The sequence below is a fragment of the Staurois parvus genome, unplaced genomic scaffold (genome assembly GCF_062004578.1).
Source record: "Staurois parvus isolate SC_StPar_1 unplaced genomic scaffold, SC_StPar_1.0 ptg000475l, whole genome shotgun sequence".
In the NCBI taxonomy this organism is placed as follows: Eukaryota; Metazoa; Chordata; class Amphibia; order Anura; family Ranidae; genus Staurois; species Staurois parvus.
The window spans coordinates 549,603-570,185 of NW_028318271.1; the positions used below are offsets into that span (position 1 = coordinate 549,603).

Below are 20,583 nucleotides of genomic sequence, written 5' to 3' on the forward strand. Positions count from 1 at the left end.
TCCGTCCGCTTTCGATCAGATACTTTTTCTGGGAATCTCCAGGCCAGACCCTCAGTGATTCTCCTTGATTTGGCTCTAGCAATTTCCAGAAAACAGGCCCCTCAGTTCACATTGAGCTAGGAGTTGGTGAATTCCTGCTGCCCTTCAGGATGGGGTCTTCTCCTCCTGGACATGAACCCTGCTGCTCCAGGCCCCATACTATTTATGCACTCCTCAGTCACCTACTGGATATTCTTCCCTAGGGATTGGCTGATACCACATACATATTCAGGCCAAAGGTCTGCCTCTTCCAACCCACTACATTCCAGAATCCACTAGTAGGCAGGAGGAAGCAGTTGATCCTGCAGCCAATGCCACCCAAAACAGTCAAAAATAATTACAGAGGAGCCAAAACAACTAGACTTACCTGAAGCTCTCTAGCAACCTAATCTGGGAGGGTGCTATACCAAATTTTGGATTGTTATCAGAACAGGAATAGAGGGTAAAATGTCCAATAGAGCCACTTGTTCTGGTGACAACTAAGGATTCCCTCACATTGGAGAGACTTTCTCTCATATCCTGTCTTGGCTGTGGCACAAACTGAGAAACTGACAAAAGTTATAACCCTCCCATGCCCTATCCAAAATAAAAAAAAAGCTTTGCCTTTCAGTTCTACTTTAAGGCGGACCATCACTTAAAAGTGAAAGTACCGTTTGTGCCCCCCACACACACACACACTTTCTGGGCGCTTCATCAGCTTTTGCCTAGATGAAAATTATGTAAGCTTGGAGCAGCACCCCTTCCCCCTCCCGCAACCTCCTGAAATATGTCACGTGCCCCAGAATGCTGCGGGACCAGTCCCACAGCACTGTCCTGGCTCATGCATGTGCAGCGGGGAGGCAGGGGTGAAACTTATTCCAGATGTGAGACTTACTCCATATCCAAGATGGTGGCAATGGAGAGCTGAAGCCCAGCAAACAATTGTCTCTAAAGAAGACCTCACAGGCTGGTAAGTGTCTATTTCTTAAAATCAGCAGCTACGCTATTTGTAGCTGCTGACTTAAAAAAAAAATTAAATCCCCTTTAAATATGTTTTCTTACAACTTTGATAAGTGCAAAATATACCTGTTTATCCTGCCAGAGCTCTACCAGGTCTTTTGGATTTATAATACCGAGCCGACCAACCTTACATTTGACCCAGGGTCACTTAAATCTAACTAAAGCTATCTAAACTAAAATCTATCTAATCACAAAACAGCGGCTCTTACCAAAACAAGTAGTTTCCCTCTATTCTTGTTCCAATGACACCAGTAGCCATAAAAATCCTGACAAACGTTATAACCCCTCTACTTTAGATGGACTCCATTGTGTCCTGGTCATTTGACCTTATATTAATAGACAAAGATTTAATATCCCCTTACCATATGTTGAAGTTGATTCCGCCATTGTTCTCACCAGGCCTTTCTGTAACAAAACAAGTAACTGATCCTTCATGCAAACGTATCTTGGAGAAGCAGTCAAAATTCCCAGAAGTTGTCATTTCATGTTCAAGGTCGTCGTCAACTTAAAGGACAAAAACATATTTCAAGTAAGATGAAGCTGAATTTATTTATGTTGGTATAGAGTGTTCATGTATTTTGTGCAACAACTACATCAGTATTCAGTAGAGATATATTCTTCAACCAGTAGACGGCAAAGTTTATAAACTTGTAGTTGCATCTATGATAATCATTGTCTATTGGCAGATCAAGAACTACCAGTACTAGAAATTCAAGATGAAAATGCTGCTAATAAGAGAAGGTATGTGGAAATGTACAAATGAAGTTAGGCCAGAACACCCTTCAGATGAGTGGATAGAGAAAGATCAAAAAGCTCAGAGCACAATCTCTATTAGCATAGAAGATAATCAAATCATACATATGTGTAAGTGTGAAACTGCTAAAGAAATGTGGGAAGGATTACAAATGGTGCATGAAAGAGCTCAGAAATATGCTGTATTTGATTAGAGAGCTATACCAAACCAAGCTGATGAAGGGCCATCAAGATTATGCAAGATTACATAAGACACATTTTGGAGATGGCTGAACACTTGAGAGGTATAGGAGAAGAAATAAAACATTTTCATGTTGCAGCACTATTACTTAGTGGTTTACCAGAAAGTTCTGAAAAGCTTGTCACAGCACTTGATAAACATCCAGATGATGAACCGACATTGGAATACGTTAAGGGCAAGCTTATGGATGAATATAAGTGGAAAAACAGAAAGCATCAATAGTGATGGTGCTTCTACTACAGAGTCTGCTTTAAAGATCAAAAATAGGAATAAAAACAGTAACAAGCAACAAGAAACAAGTGAATGCTTTGTGTGTTTCTTGGCAAATGACAGAAATTATTTTATTCACCTTGACCAGAGTAAAACAGGAAAGAATCACCTCAGCTAATGGGCAAATAATGGAATCAGAAGGAATAGAAGACGATTTTCTTTACTGTCCTATTTCCCAGAGTGTCACCAGAAAGATTCAGTGAAGGAAATAAGTATTTGATCCCCTGCTGATTTTGAATGTTTGCCCACTCACAAAGAAATAATAATTATTATTATACAGGATTTATATAGCACTAACAGTTTGAGCAGAGCTTTACAATATAAGGGAGACAATACAATTACAATACATTTCAGTGCAGAAGGAATGGGAGGGCCCTGCTAGTGGAGCTTACAATCTAAAGGAAGGGGGAGGTGATACATAAGGTGATAGCTGCGGGGGATGATCTGGTGGAGGTGATTCAAGTACAGTTCTTAGGTGGAGGTGGGGTAGAAAGAAATAATTAGTCTAAAAAGCGAATGGTAGGTGTATTTTAAGAATGAGAGACAGAATAGCAACACAAAATTCAAAATAACTGCATTTCTAACAAATTATGCACGATTTGCATGTTCTTAAAGGGAGTGCTGCTAATCTCATTTTGTTACCTGTATCTGTGAAAAATGTCCAGTATGTCCCTGCACTTAAAACTAATCATTTATCAGTGAACAAGCTCACAAAACAAGACAATATAGTGATCTTCCAAGATGACAGTTGTGCCATCACAAAAGGCAATATCTTACTTGCAAAGGCTAAAATTACAGATGAACTGTATCAGCTGAACTGCAACAAGATGGTTAAGACTGCCAAGGAGGAAAAACATTCAAACTGCATTCACACATGGCACAGATGACTTGAGAACAGAAGTCCTGACATAATAAAGAAATTAACTGACAATGACTATGGAAATGGAATAAAAATTATTCCATGTGATAAAACAATGAAATGCACCAGCTGTATAAACGGAAAAATAAGAAAAGCCTTTCCAAAACAGTAACAGCAGAGCTAAGAAAACCTCTGGACCTACAGTGTTACTAAACCCACTACAGTAAAATCAGTCTGTATATGCAGTAATGCATGCTTGTTATACGCACTGTGGAACCTAAGGGGTTAATCCTCTGCATTGTGTAAAAAGACTGTTTGATCCTGTCTTCTCTAATCCTCTCCTTCTACTGTCCCCAATCCATCTGCTGATAGCACAGAGCTCTAGGAAACTCTGCACATGCTCAATTTGGAAAGTATTACTAGAGAGTTGTTTTTTTTTCTTTGGGAGGGCACGTGATCAGCACAGGGCAAATCAGCACTCTCAAGACAGAGGGTCAGGGGTTATGAAGCCTCATAGGACAGTCAGAGCAGAATGAAAGCTCCTTCTACAAGATTTAACCAGTGCTCAGCTGGGCAATGATAGAAGTAAGACTGCTACAGTATATAATACTGATGAGAAAAGGTATTAAGCATTTTATATTTACTAAAATAATTGCATTTCCATGTTCTGTGTGCTGTGGAAGACTGAATATAGTGAATGCAGGGTCTGGGGTTTAGTGACACTTTAATTCATTCAGATAAATTCAGATAAAATGGAAACATTGACTCCAGGAAAGAAGAGTTTTTTTTCTCACTTTTATAGATGATTACTCCTGGTATACAGTACTTCACTCTATCTGTTACATAACAGACGTGAAATGCCACAGACGCTTGAACAGTATTTGGCTTAAGTAAGTTTAGGTGGACGGCCATGTCTTGGTAGGTTTGCAGTTGTGCCATACTCTTTCCATTTTCGGATGATGGATTGAACAGTGCTCTGTGAGATGTTCTAAACTTGGGATATTTTTTCATAACCTAACTCTGCTTTAAGCTCCACAACTTTATCCCTGACCTGTTTGGTGTGTTCCTTGGCCTTCATGATGTTGTTTGTTTACTAATGTTCTCTAACAAACCTCTGAGGGCGTCACAGAACAGTTGTATTTATGCTGAGATTAAATTACACCCAGGTGGACTCTATTTACTAATTAGGTGACTTCTGAAGGCAATTGGTTTCACTAGATTTTAGTTAGGGGTATCAGAGTAAAGGGGGCTGAATACAAATGCACGCCACACTTTTCATATTTTGTTTTGTACAAAATGATAAAAGCAATTTATCTTTTTCCTTCCACTTCACAATTATGTGCCACTTTGTGTTGGTCTAGCACATAAAATCTTAATAAAATACATTTACGTTTTTGGTTGTAACATGACAAAATGTGGAAAATTTCAAGGGGTATGAATACTTTCTCAAGGCACTTTATGTGATTAGTCGCTTCTGGGTAGTGCCCGCTGCCCTGGTTGTGCTACCATTTGCTCTAGCACATGCCGATCAGTGTGTCCTGGCCAATGATTTATGGCCAGGAGCTGTTGATCAGTTGAGCGAATGACATAAGAGAGCCCTGGGATGGTAAACAACACGGCTCTTTATAGACAGCAACAACGTGCTGCTTTTTTTCCTCCCTGCAAAGGAAGCAAGGGGTAAAAACCAGCACATTGCTTAGTGAAAACAGAACACAGTAGACACAGGAAACATTGTAAGGCACACAGTTAAGCTTTTGATTGCCCCTAAATGTTAACCCCTTCCCAGCCAGTGTCATTAATACAGTGACAGTGTATATTATTAGCACTGATCACTGTATTGGTGTCACTGGAGATGTCAGTTTCATTTAGCCAGAATATACAAATCCATACAAAAGTAACATATTACACATACAGTAGTATATATCATAAATAGGTCACATTCCAGTGCACTATTACAGTAAGATAGACCTCTGAGAATATTCATCACATCATAACACCTTGAGCAAATGTTACATAAAGTCTGGTCTGGTTACTCATTTACATCAAGCAAGTCTCATTTAGTCCCGGAATGTATGTTGTAGAACAGGGAAGGGCACATGGCCGGATTTAGGGGGGTGCTGGGGTGGGCTGTGCCACCCCAGATTTCAGTTGTGCCCCCCCAAGCCAGGTGCCCCCCCCCCATGTTCAATGTGCCTGTGACCACTGAGCTCCCCCCCCACCATCCCCACACTCAGAGCCGACCGCAGTGAAATGAAGTATACAGTCCAGGCAGAAGAAGTGACAGCGGCAGAGAGGAGAGAGCAGGGAGGAGGTGCGGGCTTCTCTGTGATCTCCCTCCTCCTGTCATAACAGCGATCCTCCATACAGAAGGTTACATAGGATGGATCTTAGATCCAATGGTACACGGCTTCATTGCCCCCATCTCCTTCAAAGACTGCTCAACTCCTGGAAATGTGGATGGGGGCGGGTAATCAAGCTGTGTACTGTCGGATCTAAGAGCGATCCTATGTAACCTGTTGTATGGAGGATCACTGTATGACAAGAGGAGGGAGATCACAGAGAACCTGCATCTCCTCACTACTCCTGTAGTCCCCACATGTAAAATTGGGGGAGGGGGTGCTTGTGGAGGAGGGGTGGGGGGGGGCTGTTTGTGCTGGAAAGGATAATTGGAAGAGATGTGTTAGGAGGCAGGATTGGGGAGGATTTGTGTTAGGAGGGGGGAATTGGGGTTGGGAGGATTAGTGCTAGAAGGGGGGAAATTGTGGGAGATTTGTGCTAGGAGGGGGATTTGGGTTGGGGTGGGGATTTGTGGGGAGGGGGGGAATTGTACTAGGAGGGGGGTTGGGGGAATTTTTACTAGCTGAGGGGGGAATTTGTGCTAGTAGTGGGGATTTGGGGGAGGATTAGCGCTGAGAGGGGGTTTAGGGGGTAGTATTTGTACTAGGAGGGGAGATTTGGGGAGAGGAATAACACTAGGAGTGGAGTTTAAGGGGGATTTGTACTGGGGGGGATCGGGAGAGAATATGTTGTAGGAGGGGGGAATTTGGGGGGACAGTTTGATTTTTTGGGGGGCATGGAAGATTTGTGGAGAATTAGGGGGGATTTGAGCTGGAAGGTGGGATGGGGGGCAAAGATTTGTGCTGGGAGGAGATTTGGATTGTGATCATGGGGAGTTTTTGCATTTTTGGTTGGGTAGAATTTGGGCTTGCAGAGGAAATGTCTACTTAGGGCATGAGCGTGTTGATTAGTGCAAATTTTTCTTGTTGGGAGGGGTGGAAGGTGGGGGCACAGTTTGTCACATTCAGTGCTAGATGACCTTGTTCCGGCACTGACCTCACTGCACACAAGGCACTCAACAGATCTTCTCCTCCCCATGTAACACGTGGCTGAGATGAGATTCCCTAACAGACACAGCATCGATCTGCGCAATGTGTAGCTGGCTGCTATGTTGCAGTTCTGACCTGAGAAATTTCCTGATAGGATTGGCAGCTGCAGTAGCCAGCTACACACTGCGTGGAGGGATACCGATCTCAGCTATGTGCTCTGTGGGGAGGAGATCTCTTAAAGCGGAGTTCCACTCGAAAGTGGAAGTGTTTGCCTCCTCCCCCCCTCCACAGCAATATTTGTAACCTTTAGGGGGGGAGTGGATACCTGTTTTTGACAGGTACCCGCTCCCACTTCCAACTCAGTTTGCTGTGGCGAAGTGATCTGAAAGTTCGGCCCCCTCCTTCCTCCCGCAGTCTCCTGGGAACTTTCACAGGTCCCAGAAGACTGCCAGACCAATCAGGAGGAGCAGCCCGACTCGCGCGTGCTCAGTGGGCACCAGGCTGTGAAGATGCAAACTGCCAGAGCCTGCTGCCCACAGCTGAAATGCCGGCGCCAGGGAGAGAAGGAGAGAAGGGATGGCACGGGTGAGTACATCGCTGGACTCTGGGACAGGTAAGTGTGTGTTTATTAAAAGTCAGCAGATACAGTTTTGGTAGCTGCTGACTATTAATAAAAACAAAAATGTCTGGAACTCCACTTTAAGTGCCCTGCTATCTGTGACCCTGTCCTCAACACTGACCACTGGCTTCCACCATGCTAATCCCTGTCCTCTGTCTTGTTGACCCCTGTCTTCTGCCATGATAACCCCTGTCCTCTGTCTTGTTGACCCCTGTCCTCTGCCATGATAACCCCTGTCCTCTGTCTTGTTGACCCCTGTCCTCTGCCATGCTAGCCCCTGTTCCTTCAAACTAATGGCCCCTGTACACTGTCCTACAAACTAATGACCTCTGTACACTGCCCTACAAACTAATGGCATCTGTACACTGCCCTACAAACTAATGGCCTCTGTACACTGCCCTACAAACTAATGGCCTCTGTACACTGCCCTACAAACTAATGGCCTCTGTACACTGCCCTACAAACTAATGGCCTCTGTACACTGCCCTTCAAACTAATGGCCTCTGTACACTGCCCTACAAACTAATGGCCTCTGTACACTGTCCTACAAACTAATGTCCTCTGTACACTGCCCTACAAACTAATGTCCTCTGTACACTGCCCTTCAATCTAATGTCCTCTGTACACTGCCCTACAAACTAATGTCCTCTGTACACTGCCCTACAAACTAATGTCCTCTGTACACTTCCCTACAAACTAATGTCCTCTGTACACTGCCCTTCAATCTAATGTCCTCTGTACACTTCCCTACAAACTAATGTCCTCTGTACACTGCCCTACAAACTAATGGCCTCTGTACACTTCCCTACAAACTAATCTCCTCTGTACACTGCCCTACAAACTAATGGCCTCTGTACACTGCCCTACAAACGAATGGCCTCTGTACACTGCCCTACAAACTAATGGCCTCTGTACACTGCTCTACAAACTAATGGCCTCTGTACACTGCCCTACAATCTAATGGCCTCTGTACACTGCCCTTCAAACTAATGGCCTCTGTACACTGCCATTCAAACGAATGGCCTCTGTACACTGCCCTACAAACTAATGGCCTCTGTACACTGCCCTACAAACTAATGGCCTCTGTACACTGTCCTACAAACTAATGGCCTCTGTACACTGCCCTACAAACTAATGGCCTCTGTACACTGTCCTACAAACTAATGTCCTCTGTACACTGCCCTTCAATCTAATGTCCTCTGTACACTGCCCTACAAACTAATGTCCTCTGTACACTGCCCTACAAACTAATGTCCTCTGTACACTTCCCTACAAACTAATGTCCTCTGTACACTGCCCTTCAATCTAATGTCCTCTGTACACTGCCCTACAAACTAATGTCCTCTGTACACTGCCCTACAAACTAATGGCCTCTGTACACTGCCCTACAAACTAATGGCCTCTGTACATTGCCCTACAAACGAATGGCCTCTGTACACTGCTCTACAAACTAATGGCCTCTGTACACTGCTCTACAAACTAATGGCCTCTGTAGACTGCCCTTCAAACTAATGGCCTGTGTACACTGCCCTACAAACTAATGGCCTCTGTACACTGCTCTACAAACTAATGGCCTCTGTACACTGCTCTACAAACTAATGGCCTCTGTAGACTGCCCTACAATCTAATGGCCTCTGTACACTGCCCTTCAAACTAATGGCCTCTGTACACTGCCATTGAAACGAATGGCCTCTGTACACTGCCCTACAAACTAATGGCCTCTGTAGACTGCCCTACAAACTAATGGCCTCTGTAGACTGCCCTACAAACTAATGGCCTCTGTACACTGCCATTCAAACGAATGGCCTCTGTACACTGCCCTACAAACTAATGGCCTCTGTACACTGCCCTACAAACTAATGGCCTCTGTACACTGCCCTACAAACTAATGACCACTTTACACTGCCCTACAAACTAATGGCCTCTGTAGACTGCCCTACAAACTAATGGCCTCTGTACACTGCCCTACAAACTAATGGCCTCTGTAGACTGCCCTACAAACTAATGGCCTCTGTACACTGCCCTACAAACTAATGGCCTCTGTTCACTGCCCTACAAACTAATGGCCTCTGTACACTGCCCTACAAACTAATGGCCTCTGTAGACTGCCCTGATGACCACCAGTACACTGGTATTCTGACTCTTACACGCTGCCCTTTTGACCTCGCATCCTCTGCCCCCGTGACGTTTTTCACTGCACCCCCAAATCAGACAGGCTAGATTCGGCCTGGAAGGGATATTCATTTTTTCAAGGGGGCCAACTGAAAGACTGAGACTGTTGTGGAAGGTTGAACCTAATTCTTCTCCATAATATGGGCCTGGGAAGGTAAGTATGTACAGTAAGTACCTGTAATAAATAAATAAAAAATAAAACCAAGGCCCTAAAATGCTAAGACAGTACAAATGTCCCCTTTTTGGAAAGTAGACAGTCCAAGGTATTTAGTAAGAGGCATGGTGAGTTTATGTTGTAATTTTTTGTCATAATTTTTTCATATTTTCACATCTTTTTCCCATTCTGTCGCCAGTGCAGTATATGACTGGTGTGGTGGCAATCAGGGATACTGACTAGTTAAAGTATGTAAAAAAACCCAATAAATAAAATAATTTTTTATTCATTATTTGTTACCATTTTTTTCTTGTTTTCAATTTTCTTTTTTTACATACTGTCATCAGAGTGATTCAGTGACACTTTACTACTCTGTTGAGGAGGGATGGGGTGGTCATGGATTTATTTTTTTTAATATACTGTAAATGCTTTTTACGGTGATGATCGCTGTAACAGCAATCGTTTGAACTGCCATAAATAGCTTTCATTCATGACTCATGGTTTACTATTGTGATGCTGTGATTGGCCCACAGCTATCACATGATAAACGGTGCTGTGATTGGTACTATGTGATAGCTGTAGGCCAATCACAGCATCACAATAGTAAACCATGAGTCATGAATGAAAGCCATTCATAACTGTTGTTTACTAAGTGTGATGTGATCGCACAGAGATTACGTGGTATCTGGGCCACTCATAGTGGCCTGATACTGAGCACTGCAATCTACTGTGTGCAGTGGACACAGCAGTTGCAGATCGGGCTGCTGCATGCCCCAGGGGGTGTGCCAGTGTGCTTGAGATTGGGGACACACAGGTACGTTGCAGTGCCTGCTCAAGCCGTCCGCCAGGGGAGGAGGGATGGGGTGGTCAGGGATTTTTTTTTTGTATACTGTAAATGCTTTTTACAGTGATGATCACTGTAACAGCAATCATTTGAACTGACATAAATAGCTTTCATTCATGACTCATGGTTTACTTTTGTGATGCTGTGATTGGTCCACAGCTATTACATGATATAGGGTGCTGTGATTGGTACTATGTGATAGCTGTGGGCCAATCATCACAGAATCACAATAGTAAACCGGTATGTTGCGGTGCCTGCTCAAGCCGCTAGCCAGCAGTAATATTCCTGTTGGCTGGTTGGCAAGAGGTTAAAGATAAACTCCAGGATATAAACATATTGTCCAAATACAAGAGACATGTATTCCTATTGTAATCTTGGTGTGCTTTGTGTAATTCTTCCAGATCTGTGCAGTAATCCAGTGTGAAACCTTGCCTCTGTGTAGGAACCTCCTGAAATAAAGACTGGTCACTGCTGTTCTCTCTGAGAGGGATTGGTCTTGTCTCCGCCCCCCCCCCCATAGTTTTCTGCAGACAGTCTCTAGTGGGCGTGGCCTGCAGGGTCCCTCCCACAGCTCTGCTCTCTGCACAGGCTATGTAGAGAACTGTGATGGTGTCACCACTGCTACAGCAAGGCAATACCTGGGCTTGCCAAGACATTTGATGCAAACAAAGCTGATTTATTGAGAAATACACAGAAATGAAGGTTTGTGCACCCAGAGTTCAGCTTTAAAACCCAACTCCCCAACTGATAAAGACACAAGAAGTGGGAGAAAATCTCTATTTTGGGGTGACAGACAGAGATACCCTCACAGAAATCTTAGAGTATAATTGGGCCCTACGCAAAGCTGCGTGCCATACACAACCTATTTTCTAGTGGTGGCTTCCTCTTCATGTAGCTGTGTCAGAGCTGTGGGTTTATATCCCCCTAGTTACAATGTAGGTCAGTTCCTGCTTGACCTCGTGTCCCATGCAGCTTTGTACAGTGCAGCGCAGTCAATGAACTCAGACTGAAGGCGTGCTGTGCGTCTGCATATCAACTGCTTCCCCGCCATCCTACAGCAGAACTACTGCTACAGTGCGGCAGGGCTGTGCAAAATCACATATGTACACATGATTTGCATTTCGGGGTAGGGGGCATGTGCCATTGGCGGCTACAGATGTTGTTCACCAAGTCCCGGCCAGAGATTCCCCATCTGCACCTGGTGATCGTCGGGCAAAGCTGACAGGGGAGAGACCTGTTTGTAAACAACACAGGTCTCTCTCCTGCCAGCGAGGACATGCTGCTGTGTATTTCTCAGATATACACAGCAGCATGTCTCCCTAGTAAAACACACACAGCACATGATGTAAAACAACACACAGTTAACCCTTTGATCTCCCCACATGTTAACCCCTTCCTGCCCAGTGTCATTAGTACAGTGTCAGTGCTTTGTTTTAGCACTGATCACTGTATTAGTGTCATTGGGATGTCAGTGGCAGTTAGTCAGTTCCCACCCAGTGTCACTGTCAGCACCTGTGGTAGTGAGCTCTCTGATCCAGAACTTGGGGTTCCACAGGGCACGGAGTCTAAGCCCCAGCCTGTTTGTTCACCAGGGCCCCTGAAGAAGGGGATGGACTTGGAGCAGGCTGGGACCAGGTCGCAGCCCCCAGGTACACCCAGCTGAGGTGGAGGAGACTGCTAGCGGGAGCAGGGTACAACGGGAGAAGACACAGGGAATCCAGTAGGCAAGCCGAGGTCATGACAGGCAGCAAACAAGCAAGGTCAGGAACGAAGCCGGATCAGTACACAGATAGACCATAAGCAAGGTCAGGAACGAAGCCGGGTCGGTACACAGACTATAAGCAAGGTCAGGAACGAAGCCGGGTCGGCACACAGACAGACTATAAGCAAGGTCGGGAACGAAGCCGGGTCGGCACACAGATAGACTATAAGCAAGGTCGGGAACGAAGCCGGGTCGGCACACAGATAGACTATAAGCACGGTCGGGAACGAAGCCGGGTCGGCACACAGATAGACTATAAGCAAGGTCGGGAACGAAGCCGGGTCGGCACACAGATAGGCTATAAGCAAGGTCGGGAACGAAGCCGGGTCGGCACACAGATAGACTATAGGCAAGGTCGGGAACGAAGCCGGGTCGGCACACAGATAGACTATAGGCAAGGTCGGGAACGAAGCCGGGTCGGCACACAGATAGACTATAAGCAAGGTCGGGAACGAAGCCGGGTCGGCACACAGATAGACTATAAGCACGGTCGGGAACGAAGCCGGGTCGGCACACAGATAGACTATAAGCAAGGTCGGGAACGAAGCCGGGTCGGTACACAGATAGACTATATAGGATTCACAGAAGAACCACATGGGGGCTCTGACAACAGACATTGCTCAGGCAAAGTGGGACAGACTGAGCATGTCTTAAATACACAAGCCAGCTAGGAGGCGGGCCAGGAAGTGATGGAAGGGAAGGGCATGAAGCCAGAGGATAGCAGGCGATGCCCATAGGTGAGCACAGACAAACAACATGTGAAGGAAACAGGAACAGCAAGGAGGTAAGAATAAACACACAAGAGGCTGCAGGCTAACTTTTGACAGTCACAATGCCTGCCGCAGTCCCGAAGTCCCGCTGTAAGCTGATTGCCGCCATTACTAGAATAAAAAAAAACGTAAAAACAAATCCCAGTATCTATACCGCCATTTTTAAACGCTATAACTTTCACGTAAACCAATTAATTTACACGTATTGGGATTTTATTTATTTTTTTTAGCAAAGACATGTCACAGAATACATTTTGGCCTACATTTATGATGAAATTTGATTTTTACAATTTTTTTACTGGACATGTTTTATAGCAAAAAGTCAAAAATATTGTTTTTTTTCACATTTGTTGATTTTTTTTGTTTATAGCGCAAAAAATAAAAAATGCACAGGCGATAAAATACCACAGAAAGAAAGCTCTATTTATGCGGAAAAAAGAACGTAATTTTCATTTAGGTGCAGTGTTGCATGACCGCGTAATTGTCAGTTAAAGTAATGCAGCGCCTTATCGCAAAAAATGGCCTGGTCAGGAAAGGGGGTAAATTCTCTGGAGGGCAAGTGGTTAAAGTGGTTGTAAACCCTTCTATATACTCAGTGAAGTGGCGTGAGGTGATACACAGAGATGAAACGAATCCTTCTATATAAGTTGTACCTGTTTATCTGAAGTCCTCTCTCCTCTACATCCATTCAAAGTGCTGAATTTTAAAGCTTGTCTGAGAGTTCAGAAAAAAGAAGGTGGAGAGCACTCTGCAAAGCTCTGTGAGAAGATCTCTGACAGCTGATTGGTGGGAAGAGACACCCCCCCCTTCCACACAGCTCACAGGAACAGAGCTGAGGCTTTCAATCTGCTGACAGCAGAGGAACAAAGCAGCAGACAGAAATGACACTTAGTGCTCTTAACTGAGACAAGAACACACCAAAGAGGAATATGTTTTGTTCATATTTCATGACTGAGGTGTACAACCAGTTTAACCTGTTGCCTGAATGAGGAGCAAGCATCTTGGTGACCATTGTCACCAAAAAAAAAAAAAATAAAAAATGTTAGAGTTGTCCCCAGAACAAAAGGCAAGGGAAGAATCTTTCAATGGGGACACCAGTTCCAAGACAACCGACCATAAGGGGAATTTCCTACTAGTACAGGGACAGCAAAAAAAAAAAAACAACAACCTTCCAACCTTCCATTTTAGGTTTGAAGACAGTGTTGCTGTAAAAAAAGCTGAACTCCAGGTACAAAAACTTTAATTCATATACTGTTTATATGTATATATATGTATATATATATATATATATATATATATATAGTATATCTGCTCACTTTATGAGGTACACCTTGCTAATACCGACTTGGACCCCCAAGTTCTAGTAAAAACTGAATCAACTGGTCTGTGACCCAGGTGAGTACAAGTTAGAACATGTTAGAACACGCTTGATTACGAATGGCTGTTTGACTCACCTCCATAGTGCTGCGCTGTTGGCATTCTGGCAATGAAATTGTCACACCTCGTATAATAAAATTCACGTTTTTTTATATATACAGTCAGGTCCATAAATATTGGGACGTCGACACAATTCTAACATTTTTGGCTCTATACACCACCACAATGGATTTGAAATGAAACAAACAAGATGGGCTTTAACTGCAGACTGTCAGCTTTAATTTGAGGGTATTTACATCCAAATCAGGTGAACAGTGTAGGAATTACAACAGTTTGCATATGTGCCTCCCACTTGTTAAGGGACCAAAAGTAATGGGACAGAATAATAATCATAAATCAAACTTTCACTTTTTAATACTTGGTTGCAAATCCTTTGCAGTCAATTACAGCCTGAAGTCTGGAATGCATAGACATCACCAGACGCTGGGTTTCATCCCTGGTGATGCTCTGCCAGGCCTCTACTGCAACTGTCTTCAGTTCCTGCTTGTTCTTGGGGCATTTTCCCTTCAGTTTTGTCTTCAGCAAGTGAAATGCATGCTCAATCGGATTCAGGTCAGGTGATTGACTTGGCCATTGTATAACATTCCACTTCTTTCCCTTAAAAAACTCTTTGGTTGCTTTTGCAGTATGCTTTGGGTCATTGTCCATCTGCACTGTGAAGCGTCTAATGAGTTGTGAAGCATTTGGCTGAATGTGAGCAGATAATATTGCCCGAAACACTTCAGAATTCATCCTGCTGCTTTTGTCAGCAGTCACATCATCAATAAATACAAGGGAACCGGTTCCATTTTCAGCCATACATGCCCACGCCATGACACTACCACCACCATGCTTCACTGATGAGGTGGTATGCTTAGGATCATGAGCAGTTCCTTTCCTTCTCCATACTCTTCTCTTCCCATCACTCTGGTACAAGTTGATCTTGGTCTCATCTGTCCATAGGATGTTGTTCCAGAACTGTGAAGGCTTTTTTAGATGTCGTTTGGCAAACTCTAATCTGGCCTTCCTGTTTTTGAGGCTCACCAATGGTTTACATCTTGTGGTGAACCCTCTGTATTCACTCTGGTGAAGTCTTCTCTTGGTTGTTGACTTTGACACACATACACCTACCTCCTGGAGAGTGTTCTTGATCTGGCCAACTGTTGTGAAGGGTGTTTTCTTCACCAGGGAAAGAATTCTTCGGTCATCCACCACAGTTGTTTTCCGTGGTCTTCCGGGTCTTTTGGTGTTGCTGAGCTCACTGGTGCGTTCCTTCTTTTTAAGAATGTTCCAAACAGTTGTTTTGGCCACGCCTAATGTTTCTGCTATCTCTCTGATGGGTTTGTTTTGTTTTTTCAGCCTAATGATGGCTTGCTTCACTGATAGTGACAGCTCTTTGGATCTCATCTTGAGAGTTGACAGCAACAGATTCCAAATGCAAATAGCACACTTGAAATGAACTCTGGACCTTTTATCTGCTCATTGTAATTGGGATAATGAGGAATCATTTACACCTGGCCATGGAACAGCTGAGAAGCCAATTGTCCCATTACCTTTGGTCCCTTAACAAGTGGGAGGCACATATGCAAACTGTTGTAATTCCTACACCGTTCACCTGATTTGGATGTAAATACCCTCAAATTAAAGCTGACAGTCTGAAGTTAAAGCACATCTTGTTCATTTCATTTCAAATCCATTGTGGTGGTGTATAGAGCCATAAATGTTAGAATTGTGTCGATGTCCCAATATTTATGGACCTGACTGTATATAATTAATTTTTTTGCTGTATAAAGTCCCATGGAAGGTCAGAATTGGCAAACACCGTTAATGTGGTATAGGGATGCGGGCAATTCTAGCCATATATAAACCCATGATTTGTACTAGTGTCCTAGAATTATTGCTCTCTTTCCGATGTATGCGGCAGTACTTCACATGTGTGGCACCATCACTGTTTACATACAGATACATGCAAGTGCGTTCTCTGTGTGTGCTTTCATTCACATGCATATGCAGGGGCGAAAGGTTGCTTTAATTTTTTTAACTTTATTTTATTATATTTTATATATTTTAATAATTTTAATATATTTCATTAAATGTTAACATTTTTTAAATTTACTTTATTGCTATGACAAAGGGCTAACAAGCCTCTTATGTGATATCATGGGCAGGGGACAGGTACTCTATGGGGACGATTTACTAAAATGGTGCACTCAGAATCTGGTGTAGCTGTGCATGATAGCCAATCAGATTCAAATTACAGCTTGTTAATTTAAGCTTTTACAATAAAACTTGGAAGCTGATAGGTTTCCATGCAGAGCTGCACCAGGTGTTGCATGCTCCAAGTTTTAGTAAATAACCCCCTATATGTACATATCAGGGGTCTATTAGACCCCCATTGTCATACTTTCCCATCCCCTGCAGCTAATCAAGCACAGATTGTTAGTTGCTTGCCTAGCTACATGAGAATGAATGAACTGAACCCAGAAGTGATGAAATGCTTGTTGCTTCTGGCTTCCTTTATTGCAGAGGAGATCGGGGAACACATGTTCTCATTGAAGTGAGTAATTGCGGCCCTGGGCCCCCCCAATGCAAGGGGGTTGCCCGATTCAGTGTAGTAAAGGTGATCAGGCAGCTCTGTAGCCTCCCGGATCACTTTTACTGAAAAATGGGAGCTTTATGAAATTATACCAAGCTCCTGGCTGCAGCTGCTGACCTTGTTTTATTTACTCAAAGTCTTTGCCATTTATAAACGATGAAGGGATGGCAAGCGGTTCAAGTTTATCTATGTTCTAAAGCTAAAACCTTTTTTTTTTCAGTTTTAGATAGAGTATTAAATAATTAGAACCCCCTTTTTTTGTCTTTTGGAGTTTTTTGGTTTTTTTTTTGCTGTGTGCCTTTTGGAAGAAATCCCTTCATTTTCTGTCTCAATAAGTCAAAATCTCACAATAGGAAGTAAGTGGAGATTTATTTAAAGCAAAGGAACTTCTCTCTTAGACAGTTGGAACCTCTATTCCCGTTCTAGTGACAACTCACAATGTAGCTCTGAATTTACATACATATATATTTTTTACAATGCAAGCAATATAAGGACCTGTGTTTGACTTGGTATCACCCTCTTGCAATCCCTGTACAGAAGAGCTCATAGTGGGAGAGATGCAGCAAAAGAAGCCAGCCAATTTTGCTGCAGTGATCATATGCTGACAATGGACATGTTGATAGGAGGAGAGAGCACAGTGACAGAGAGATGAACTTTGCTGCTTTTCCTGTCACCATCCAGTCACAAGCTGGGGAAGGAACAACACCTGTAACTGTTACCTGCAGCAAAGAACAATCAGACCCCCTCCTCTGCCAGACAGACCTGTGCTGTGTGACATGGTAGTAGACATAGAAAAGTGACAGCAGAAAAAGATCAAGTGGTCCATCTAGTCTGCCTTTCTTTTTGTGTGTGCGTGTGTTTTTTGTGTGTTTTTTTTTTAATTTTTGTGGTTTTTTTTAGAGGGGTGGGGTTGGGTTTTTTTTTGTTAACTTTTTTGTCTGAGTACAGAGCTATGTTTGTCCCAAGCATGTTTGAAGCTATTTACTGCTGCCTGGCTCACTACCTCTGCTGGAAATTTATTTCAAGCATCAACTACTCTTTTAGTAAAATAGTACTTTCTGAGATTAGTTTTGAACTTTCCTCCAGCTAGTATAACCCCTTGCCTACAGGGCACTTATACCCCCTTCCTGGCTAGGACAATTTTCAGCTTTCGGCGCTGTAACACTTTGAATGACAATTGCGCGCTCATGCAACACTGTACCCATATGACATTTTTATCATTTTTTTAACACAAATAGAGCTTTCTTTTGGTTGTATTTAATCACCTCTGGGTTTTTTATTTTTTTCTAAACTAACCAAAAACATCTGAACATTTTGAAAAAAAAACAGTTTTCTTAGTTTTTGTTTTAATATTTTGTAAATAAGTGATTTTTCTCCTTCACTGATGTGCGTTAATGAGGCTGCACTGATGGGCACTGATAGGCTGCACTGATGGGCGCCGATAGGTGGCACTGATGGGTAGGCACTGGTAGGTGGCACTGATGGGCATTGACAGGCATCACTGATGGGCACTGAAAGGCAGTACTCATATATGGCACTGATAGGTGGCACTGTTAGGTGGCACTGACTGGCACTGTCAGGTGGCACTGACTGGCACTGTTAGGTGGCACTGATAGGCAGCACTGACTGGCACTGGCTAGCACTGATAGGCGGCACTGAGAGGCATTGATAGGTGGCACTGACTGGCACTGATAGGTGGCACTGAGAGGCAGCTCAGATGGGCACTGATATGTGGCATTGATGGACACTGACAGGTGGCACTGCTGGGGCTACACTGATCATCAGGGCACGCTAATCATCAGTGCCATGATGATCAGTGTACATGTCGCCTCCGCAGAATGCCGATTACCGGCTCTCCTCTCCTCAGGAGATGTCAGCGTGACAGCTCGAGTGGAGAGAAATGCCGATAACCGGCATTTCCGTTTACATGCGATCAGTTGTGATTGGACACAGCTGATCACATGACTGAGCTGACATCTTTGGCTCTTTTCATTGATCGGTGATCTGCTCCCAGAGCCGCGCAGTTAGAGTGGGAGGACGTCATATGCAGGGGCGGACTGACAACTCTTGGGGTCCCCGGGCAATAGGGGATCATGGGGCCCCTGTGTCCTTGCCCAAACTCAAAAACCTATGAAAAAAGGTACCAGGGACATCATATGGGGCCCCCTACCGACCCCGGGCCCTTGGGCAGTCCCGAGTTTCCAAATGTTCAGTCCGCCCCTGGTCATATGACGTCCTCCCGGAACAAGAGAACCGCCTTGCGCCCGTCATTACCTTATATGGCAGGCGGGAGATGGTTAAGGTCATGTCCCGTGTTTTTGATTTTGAGTGTAAATTTAAGAACTGGATGGACAGAATTACAAATTCCTTGGCAGGTTTGTGTATGTAGCTGGTTTCCTGGAGTTCAGTTTTACAAGAGAAGTATAGTCAGCAATTTTTTTGGCCATACTTCTCTTCTAGGTCACAGGAATGCACCTACTTGAGCTAGAATCAACCAACAGCAGGCTAAAGTCCACTGTCAGCTGACTATCCAATCAGTTCCACCTGTAAAACTGACAGCTGGTCCTGATCGGATCGCCTGTGAGAAAGGGGCTTTAGATGTACTAGCAGATTTAGATACAGCAACAAAAATAAGCAGTTACAACAATTATTTTTCCTTTGGGATATAAGTTTTACATAACAAATAAAAGCTGATTATTGTCAGCACCCCTGTCAGGGGTAAATTGTTTGGCTCATCTCTGATACATCTGCAAGAGAATTTGGGCTTTTGAATAACAACAGACTTACTGGCTGGATCACCAGGCGAAAAGAAAGAAAGCCAAAAAAAGAAAATCAACGCACTCATCACATCTCAGAATTGGTAAACTGCAATATAATAAATGTTTGCTTTTGGGTTTAATACCACTTTAACAACTATATATTTGCCTGATTGGATATAGATATGTTTGTGGGCCCATCCACATAGTTGTTGGCAATGGAGATTGTACCATCAGATTGTAATGTGTGTGGCTGGATTAACACCTCGGTAGGGACAGATAGGCTGTGAAATGTGTTCTTACCTTGCGGGTCAGAAAAATCTCCACTTTCCCCCTGAGAAGAGGCCACCAGCAGAAAGAGAACTCCGACAGCTGAGATGTGCATGGTTCACACTGACAGGATGAATGATGCTGATCTGCTGGCAGTAAGCACTTACAAGTAACCACAGCCAGGAAGAAACCTAAAAACACCAATGAGGGCGAAGAGTGAGGGAGGAAACTGCAGAGATACAGAGATGAGTGTGATGTGACAGACGCACACATTCTAGGGCTCTATCGATCACACACTTATTTATTGACCTTGATGAAGAACCATTGCACATGCCTGACCCCCTAATGCCCATGTCTCACTGCCAGCTACAGTTCTGAGGTTTAGGCTGCTCATAGATACAAGATCTACTCTTAGGGCCAGTTCACACGACATGCGTTTCATTTTCTTTTATTTCTTATTTTTTATTTCTGCAAAATGCACAGAAAGTAGGTTATATGGTTGTCAGTGTCATAGTTCACATCAGTGCTTGCAGTTGCAGTGCGTTCTGGTTGCAGAAAAAAAAAGAATGAGCTCCATTTTTCCTGCACAGAACTGTACTGGAACACGGTAAAATGCACCGGAACGTAACAAAATGCACCAAAATGCACTGGAACACACATGTTCCTATTTGAATTGAAGAAAATGGGGAAAAAAAGAACTGGAATGCATCAAAAATACACCGGAACACATTAACAAT

The 20,583-nt window shown here is 43.7% G+C and overlaps 1 protein-coding gene across 1 annotated transcript in view; it reads right to left on the bottom strand.

The window, feature by feature from the left end:
* The window catches only part of IL7R (interleukin 7 receptor), a 72,013-nt gene extending 52,039 nt beyond the window's left edge, over positions 1 to 19,974 (bottom strand). Inside the window, exons 1-2 of the mRNA XM_089689432.1 lie at positions 19,880 to 19,974; positions 1,401 to 1,542 (exon numbers count right to left, since the gene is read on the bottom strand). Of these exons, the coding sequence (XP_089545558.1) occupies positions 1,401 to 1,542; positions 19,880 to 19,961 (224 nt within the window). The 5' untranslated portion in view covers positions 19,962 to 19,974. The remainder of the gene's footprint in view (positions 1 to 1,400; positions 1,543 to 19,879) is intronic.
* Positions 19,975 to 20,583: the final 609 nt, after the last annotated feature.